The sequence below is a fragment of the Protopterus annectens genome, chromosome 6.part0 (assembly GCF_019279795.1).
Source record: "Protopterus annectens isolate FY-2018-M chromosome 6.part0, PAN1.0, whole genome shotgun sequence".
In the NCBI taxonomy this organism is placed as follows: domain Eukaryota; kingdom Metazoa; phylum Chordata; order Ceratodontiformes; family Protopteridae; genus Protopterus; species Protopterus annectens.
Genome location: NC_056737.1, coordinates 1,723,240,577 through 1,723,250,323, shown reverse-complemented (window position 1 = coordinate 1,723,250,323; position 9,747 = coordinate 1,723,240,577). Strand labels below are relative to the sequence as shown.

The following is a 9,747-nucleotide window of genomic DNA, read 5'->3' as shown; positions in this document are numbered from 1 at the left end:
AGGGATCACAGTTTTCATCTCAACATGTCTAGTACAGTCTGCACCAAGGTCTGAAAGATACATGCACCTGACAGATGATCTTACAATTCAGAAGCAGCAGTACAGACTACATCATGGCTGTAGAAGACTGGCTCAATGCTTTGCCCTTATATAATTATGGGAGGGTTATGGGAATTTGTGAGTACTGAAAACGTGTCTGTGGAATAGGAGAAGTCATGTGACTGTGTGCACAGTACTATCTTTAGAGAGGTGCTACAACAGTGCAGTGTCCCAAGGTTTTTGTTGCAAGTTATCTGCACTGTATTGAAAGAACAAGATTTGGATGGCCTTTTTAAAAGTTAAGTTAAGTGATTCAAGGAGGACGCAGTACTGTGGTAAGGATTTGCTTTGTTTTCCCTCCTGTTTATGATTGTCATGGAAAGTATATCAAGGTAAAGTAGAGGCTTTGAAAATACTCATTATGGGGTCTGTTGCATCGAGATGATGGGTAAATTTGACAGGAACATTAAGGATGTGATCTAACCTCCTTGAAGTCTATATTGTCTATATTCAGAATTAACTCTTTAGGAAGTAAGTGTACATACACATGGCACATATTGACCTGTGGTTAAGTCATTAAAAAAGATATATACCTATATCTGTATTGATATATATCTATATCTGTATTTATTTATCTATATCTAACTTTATATATCTCTACCTTTTCCTGTCTATATATCTATCTGCCTATCCATCTATTTATCGGTCTACAATGGAGTGATTCACTGGTGAATAAATAGCAGCTGAGAAGAAAGTAGCCCCTCCAAATTAGAAGTCATGGTTCTCTCCTGGAAATGGGTGGATTGCTGCCTGCAGGACTGAAAAATTAGCTACCTCATATTGAGGAGTTGGTACTTTTCTGTTATCGTGGCAGCACTTGTTAAGAGCACTCGGAATGTTCGAACGTGCTTGCAATGATTTCACAGCTGATGGTTAAGTGGGTACCCCACAGACAGTTATTTTCCTGTCAGAATCACAGTACTTCTTTCCCGTGCCTCATGGATTTTACTATCTGGCAATTGCCAAATGAGGAAAACCCTGCAATTCAATTATTCCAGGAGAAAGGAATTCTCTATAATGAAAGAGTGGAGACGTGCCAATCCCAAGAATGCCCTATTCTCCGCTGTGTTGACAGACATTTCAACTTTTACGCCTCCTACTTAACTGTTCCTTGCTGTGCTGTGATTGTTGTGGATTCCAAAAGTGATGTAATTAAAGTCATTGCTCAGTTCCAATTTGCCAACCAAGTCTGTCAGGTTTTCAGGTTGATGTAATGCAATCTCAGTGTGATAGGCTGTTTGTGTGGTACCTATATGACAGGCAGAAGCGCTATATCCAGTTTTAGTGACATAATTTTATTTCTTCAGCTGAAGTTATGCTTCCTTTACATCATGTACTGGTAAAATGTTCTGCTTCTGTATTGCATACATATGAGCTGATATTTCTGTAAAAGCAAACAAACTCTGCAGCACATAAGTCTGTGTTCCTTTGGGGTTCCTATTCTACCATACTCATTTATGGCTGAAGTCTCTGGGTATTTATGGAAAGGATGGGTTCATGAATGTAAGAGACAGAAATGAGGGTCCTTCACATGTCAACTGGGCTTACTCACAACAAAACAAAGGAGCTTGGCAAAGTGGAATGATCTTGAGTTGCAGTCACTTTTCTTCTGTGCTGATATGAATACACTGAAGTGGTTTGGGCACCTAATGATCATGATGGGTAGACCAGGCATGGTTCACTTAGAGGAATTTTCAGGGCTGAACAAGGATATGCTTTAGGGGTTATATCTCTAAGCCTGCCTGGGAATGCACCTGAGGATTTCCCAGGATGAGACAGAGACAGCTGTTAGACATATAGAAATCTTGCCTACTCTGATCTGCATGCTACCTCTGTAACCCTTACTCAAACAAATAATTAAAAAAAATGGATGGATGGATGCATGGATGGAGAGATAGATGAGTGAATGCATGGATAAATGAATAGATGAATGGAGCTAAACTTGTAGACAGTCCATAAGATGAATTTTAAATGGAAAATTCAAGTTTTGTATAGGGAGGTGAGAGAAGGTACTGGAAGAGGAAGAAATGTATGTTCTTGTTTGCCTGAGCTATCTACATTTATCAGCTGATCTGTCCAAAGATTATGATTGCCTCTTAGTTAAATGACTGTTTCAGTAAACATTCTCACCTAGCACGTAGAACCCTATATATCCCTATATTCCCTTCTTATTATCCTTTCTCTCTCTCTCGCTTTCTCACTCACTTTCCCTTATCTAAAACCTCCAACAAGTGTTCCTTGATCACCCGGTATCTTTCCATTCCACCCAGCCATTTAACCGTGGAGTCCTGTCAGGTCGTGTCCTTGTAAGCTCAGCTGCATCTTGTAAATGTCTTCATACAGTTATTGCAACAGACTTAACTGCCCAAAATACAACCTCATGTATTGTGTTGTCTTTAATTCTATATTTCTGCTTCTGTCACATTACAAGGAGCAGTCTTGAATGTCATACATTACTAACATATTCTGTCACTTCATATGTAATCAGCATTCTGTAACTCACTATGTAATCAATTTTGTATTTGCTTTGTATAAAAAATTACTTCTATATGCACCCTATATAATCTTCTCTATATAAGTATTTATACATTTGCTTTTTATTATAGACACTATCTCTCTGGGTCTCCTGTATAAAATGTATTTCAATTCACTGGGCATAATTAGTTACTAAAATTCAATAAAAAAACAAACAAATATCAACAATTTGCTATAATGCGTTAGATCTTTATTGCTGTGTCACATAAGTTCTTTGGATCAGCTGCTTGTCTCACTGTTGGTAGGAGATTTTAATGATATCTATAAAATGAAATGGGCATTTAACTGTACTCTTGCTTTTCTCAGTAAATGGCAGTGAAAAAAATGAAATCACATTCTGCAGGCAAAGTCAGTGATATGTCTTAGAACTGCACGTGTGACCAAATGTACAAGAAAAGTTAACTTTTGAAAAGGAAATCCATTCTTTGTGTTCTATTCAGTTATATGGCTGTACTAAAGTTGCAAGTGAAGACAAATGTTCCTGTCCTCTTGTTTTGAGTCAGTCTTGCAGAGTAGCCTCAAGCAACTAGGATGGAAATACACAAATGTACATTACTTCATTCAGTGATTGATTTCTCTTAATGTTATTTTTGAAAAGTTAATAACATGATATAAACTTAAAAATTAATTTGATATTGAAATGTAGTCGTGTTTTTTATTAGTGAAGAATTAAAAATAAGTGCATAAAACATTATCACCAGGATACATTGTGAGTACTACTCAATTTTATGTGTTCTCATCCTGGCAGTTTTTCTTATCCCTCTGCCCCCCCCCCCCACACACACACACACATGCACACTCCATTGTGTCTTCCGTACATCTCCATTTCTCTGCAGTCCTTGCCTTTCCATATTCCTGACTGTATACTCCTTACTGTGGTTTCCGTGCCTTTCTTCATTTTCACAGCCTCCTGTAATGAGCACTTTTCTTTTCAATGCAGATAATGAAGCACTTTGAGATCCAGCCCGATCCTTCTGGTACCACGGTGAAGCCAAACACACGAACATTAATGATTCCTGGAAGTCCTATTAATCTGAACTTTATTGACAGGAAGTAAAGACTGAGACCACAGTCACTACCATACTTGCTCATTGTACTTCTTGGTAAGTTTTATGTATTTATTTTTTAGCAAGAATTCTTATTGCATAGCACATAGAAGCATGTTCAATTTACTTATATGGTAAAATGAATTGTATTAGATTAATAGTAGGCATATCTGGGAGTTAAGCAAAAGGGTTTCAATGAGGGAAGAGAATGTCAGAATTAAGCAGCCGACAGAGAAAATGGCAGCAAACAGGAAGGAACAAAAAGGAAATAGAACAGCAGAGACAGCAAACAGTGAGCCCAAAGCAGTGAGATTAAAATGACAAGACCAAGAAGGTGGAAAGGGGAAGGGGACCAGAATGGTGACAGTAGAAAACAGAAACACATAACAGCACACCTGGAAGAAGGAACACAGTATGATGAGGCCAATAAGGAAAATGACACAGAAGGCAGAGGAAAGACCATGTGAAATGCTCAAACTATTGTCTGAGCATAAAAGTAGACATTTTAATAAGGAATTAAGCAGCAGTGTGTGATAGCACACATACCTGCAGGTAACAGACCACAACAGTGCCAGTAGTAACCTAGACACAGCCATTGCAACATGTACCAAAAGTGTAGTAGAATATTTGCAGGGCAGAGAATGATCACCAGCACCTCAACTAACTACATTAGTTCAGTTGTAGACAGAAGATCCTGTCAAGGCTACAGTACACCATTAAAATATACAGAAGACACAGATGTATTGAGGTTTACATGTACATACAGACAGCACCACTACCTGCAGAATTGCAATTTAACGGGGCTGGGATATCTTGTTAGACTGGCATAGACAGTGGAAGAGATATACCCTGGTGAGCAGAACATGAACATGCACCTGTCCCATTACCCCATGATGCATTTTGTACAGCCCTGGCACAGGAGGCTACACTCAGTCTACTTTACACTGTTGCTGTTCTGGTGTCCCTCCTATATCCATCTTCATGGGTTTGTCATAGAGAAAATGGGAAATTTGTCCTAAGTTGAATTGACTAAAACAGGAAACTGCAAAGGACACTTTACTGTATTTTTACTATGTACAATAGACTGGGAACAGAGGTGTTCATGACTTCAACTGGATTGCTGTCTAGTATGGAAAGGTACAGACAGAGAGTCAGAAGATCCTTAGCAAGCAAAAATAATGCAAAGGTGTTCATTTTTAATTGATCAGTAGCTGTAGTCTAATAGTTATAATATAGTTGCTTTGAGCTGAAAATAATATAAAAGAATGAAGCTGTTTGTATTCAGGGAGTCAAGATCTTGATCATTTTGTTTTCCACAAAAGTGCATTCTCTGCAATAAACAAGACTATTCATGTCTATTGAACCGTGTTGTTTGAAATTGTTTTTGGTACCTTAACAGTTTGGCGTCATGAAATCTCGTCTCTTTCATGACATTTGTAGATTGGTTTAGCAGAAATTGCCAAAAGTCCCCTTGTGACAGGTTTTCCATTGTGTCAGTACAGTTTTATTTCTTTCACGTTCATCAGAGTTTGGGATCTCTGCAGTTAAACATTACTAACAATGTCTATATTAATGCCTATATTAGATACAATTGTATAATAATGGGTTAAATTTTATGAGAGTAGGGAAATTGAATGAGAGTAGAAGCTAATCATTTAAATAAGAAGATAAAAGTTTTTGAGTGAAAGAGAGTAGGTTTTAATCATAAAATAACAAGATCAGAGTATACTTAATATGTATTAGAGTGGATTAAAAAAAGAAAAATAATTAAGAAACAGAGAGTATTCTTTACTATCACGAGAACATGGTTAAATCATAGTTGCATGCTTGTCCACTTTGGTATGTGAGTGAGTAATATTACTGTGTTTGTAGAATAGAATGGATGCCACAGTAAGTGTATTATGAGAGCCAGAGTTTGGGACTCCAGCCAGGCATTTGTTTAATAAATATACTTGAGACAGCTGTTATTACTTGGTAAAATGGTTTGAACTCAGTAAATATGATAGTGCATTGCAGTTCCCAGAGTGACGAACTTTTGATAAGAAAATTCTAGAAATCTTAAAAAGAAACTGAAATGGAAAGGAAGTAAAGTGCCTATGTCTTGTCAGTCAGCTTTTAATGACTGTCAAGAATAATTTATGAATTAGGAAAAGGAACATGCAGTGAGAAGTTTAAAACAAAATTCAGCTAGATTGAAAACACAGCTACAGGCAGCTAATAAAACAGTAAATACATTTCAAAAATGCATAGAAGAAAAATCTCGTACCTGAGGTCTCTGCCCTTTACAACAGTTAGAAAAATTAACAGTTAATCAACCAGATTCTTCTGCATGTGGAAGTATAAATTCCTGATCCACATACTACTTAGCTGATGCATTACAAATTATTTCCGGCACTTCTACCCATCTCCACAAACACCTGCCGCAACTCCTTCAGATCAAATAGATTCTCTCCCTTTAATTATAGCACATTCTGCCAAATATGCCAAAATTTTAGAAGGACATGTACAGTTACAAAACCCTATTGTTGAAGATTTAAGATCAGTTTTGAAAGCCTCGATGCCATCTGAAAGTTTTAGGAAAATGTGAGGAAGGTCCACCATAGGTGATAATATTCCAAAACATACAGATGACAGGTTTCTTGTCGCTAGCGATAATTCATTAAAAGTCATCATTAGAGCATGACTCCCCGCGTGTAAATGGGCCAGTATCAAGGCAGTTGTACAGAAAGAAAATGAATCCATTGATGCTTATTTGTAGTGCATTATAGATGTGTTTAAAACCTACTCCGGCCACCTAGAACCTGCAGAAAAAATGACATACATAGAAGCTAAGCCTTTTCTTATTCAAATCAGTCCACTAAAAACACATGCCTTTATTGTAGGGAATACCATCCCATTACACTTTTTAGGTAGAGTTTTATTATGTAAGTTGAGATGTACTATTTATTGTACTCCAGGTGGAGTTTTCCTTGATATTCCAAATGATCCCTCTCCTTTGTTTTTTTTTTTTACTCAGTAGAGGTCTCTACAGATGAAGATACCCTTTTTGATGGACTGATATCAGAATACACCACTGATATTGCTTCTTTGGAAGGATTAGAAACAGTCCCTCCACATCTCTGGACTACTCATGAGAATGAGGTAGGACTCATAAAAGATGCTGACCCTGCAGATCTTGTGAGTGCCTATCTATGATAGTCCAGTATCCCTTGTTGACTGAAGTAGAGAAATTAATTGAACCTGTCATTTCTGCACTATTTCAACAAGGAATAATTGTCCCAACTCAAAGCTCATGCAATACACCTCTATTACAGTTACGAAACCAGGAAAAAACACTTACAGATTTGTACAAGACTTACCAGACTACTAATGTAGTAATAGTACTGACTTTTCCTGTAGTTCTTAACCCTGCCACAGTGTTAAGTTCTATCCCACCAACTGCTACTACTTTCTCAGTGACATTTATTTTGCTCTCTTCTCTTTTCCTATACACCCAGTCATTATCTGTTTTAATTCACATATAGAACACATCAATATACATAGATTAAAATGTCACAAGGATATGTAGAATCAACTATTCTTTTTTCTTAGAAGATGAAAAAAAAGTTGGACAAAATCAGTGTGGATCCATTCTAATACAATATGTGAATGCCTTACCTTTGGCTTCAAACTCTCACTACAGTTACAAATAAGATACTATTTTAGACTAAATTGTCATAAGGATATGTAAAATGAACTATTATTTTTTTTTTCAGAAGATGAAAAAACAGTTGGACAAAATCAGTGTGGATCTACTCTAATACAATATGTGAATGACTTACCTTTGGCTTCAAATTCCCATTACAGTTACAAATAAGACACTATTTTCTCTTAACCAAACAGGCAGAAGGTTAATAAAGGAAATTTGCAGTTATAGAAACCACAGATTCAATATCTAGGACACCTTATTTCAGATGGTTCCAGGCAAATTTTACCCTTATGCATTGATGCAAGACAAACTGCACCATGCACTATGACATTAAAATAGCTGCAGGCTTTTCCTGGACTAACAGGTTAATGCTGACAATGGAATTCTAATTATGCAGAAGTAGTAAAACCATTATTAGAATTATTAAGGAATAATACTCATGAAACCCCTATCCTAGCAAGAACACCATGAACAAGCCCTTGTTCAATGAAAAACTTTACTTTCAAACCCTCCTGCTCTTGGATTGCCAGACTATTCAATACGATTTTTCTTAATTTGTTGTGAAAGGAATGGAGGGGAATTAGGATTATTGGTACAACATAGAAATTATGTTTTCTGACCTATTTCTTATTTTAGTTCAAATCTGAAACCAGTAGCAGTAGCCCTCTTGCACTGCCTTAAGGCAGAGGCCACAGTAGTGAACTTGGTAGAAATGGTGGCTGTTTTTATTCTCAGGCCAAAGACTTATCTGGCAGCTTCGCATTCTGTTGAAACATTGTTATTGAAGGCTAAAGTACAATATTTATCTGCTTGCACAATCATCTAAATATGAATTGTCTTTACTCAATAACGTTTCTTTACAGTTCTTCAGTTGTCCACCTTTTAACCTTCCCTTTTTCATTCCTACAACAGACAAAGGAGGAGCTCATGATTGTGTTTTTGTGGTTAACTATGTGCTTCCTCCAGAGTCTGATATGAAATACATTCCTTTACTAAATCCTGAGTTACTTTTTTAATGTTGATGTATCCTGTGCTCACAGAGAAGATGGCACTATAGTAGCAGCCTTTTCTGTGAGTACCCAGGGCAGACTTTTGCTAATGGGATATGTGATGCCTCACCACCAGACCAGTAATCAGTCCTCACCACTGGCAACAGTAGGGAGCATTCATTGGGAGGATAGCAAGTACACACACAGTATTTCTAGATGCAGCTCTCTGCATCTAGTGCAATTTCCCTTAAAAGCACAGAGACCACAGTCAGTTCAGGGCTGGTTTCTCCTTCTTTCTCCAGATCCCTAGTAAGACTCCCCAATGGCACAGCTATAGAGTTGAGATCTCAGCCTAGTGACCAAGCCAAGGCCTACAAGCACCATCTCTGTCCAACCAGTGCTTTGTGTCCCTGCCCAAGTAGCTGACACACACACACACACACACACACACACACACACACACACACACACACACACACACACACACACACACACACACACACACTCTTTGAGGTTTGATTTATACAACACACACACCTGAGAGAGGCTGGCATAGGTTTACTAGCTATGTCCCCTTCTGCCCAGACTATAAGGTAATTACCACTGCCACCAGTCAACTCCTTATCAGCTACGTTAAGGCCCTTAACAAAGGGTGTCCAGTCTTACTGTGTAATATTAATATTAATACAAATGGTAGTTTGACTAAGAGCAAGGCTATTAGGAGTGGCCTACGTAGTGTCATCAAATAAATATGCAAGTACTCTCAAAACTCAAATGTCTGAACACATGAACACAGACCAGCCACAATAAAAGGTTTAAATATATTTAGTAATAAATAATAAAAGAACAAAACAATACTAAATATATATTTACAGTCACATTAGAGTCCAAAACCACAGGAAATATTTAAAACAATGTTACAGGACAGTCTCAAATAAATGAAGAAAAATATCTAAACTAAGCTTTACTATATTCCTAACAGTATTTAAGAGAATTACAATTCCTTAGTAACTTACTTTGTTAGAGCAAGGCAGATGTTGTGGTGAATGGTTCTTGGCAGGTCCAAGACAGAATACAGAATGCCCTGTCTCTCTAAGAGAGTTCTCAAACTAATATCTCAAATATTACTGCTGGGATAGCTTGCAGAATTACATGATTTGTTGTCATCTGACTCTATCCCAGGTGAAACCCCTACTGCTGGAAGCTGGCAGTATTTAGCATCTACCTGTGAAAATACGTAGACCTCAGATCTTTGACAGATGCTGGAAGTCATGAAGCAATTAAATTCCTCCACATTTCAAGTCTAGTAATTATTTCACTCTAAAGAAAATACAGAAAGCTCTGTAGTACAGAAATTATATCTCGAGCTGCCTTGAAACAGAAAGATACC

The 9,747-nt window shown here is 37.3% G+C and overlaps 1 protein-coding gene across 1 annotated transcript in view; it reads left to right on the top strand.

The window, feature by feature from the left end:
• Nucleotides 1–9,747, top strand: part of LOC122804911 (sterol 26-hydroxylase, mitochondrial-like) — a 755,523-nt gene that overhangs the window by 686,865 nt on the left and 58,911 nt on the right. Inside the window, exon 9 of the mRNA XM_044075121.1 lies at nucleotides 3,575–3,737. Coding sequence (XP_043931056.1) covers nucleotides 3,575–3,691 — 117 coding nt within the window. The 3' untranslated portion in view covers nucleotides 3,692–3,737. The remainder of the gene's footprint in view (nucleotides 1–3,574; nucleotides 3,738–9,747) is intronic.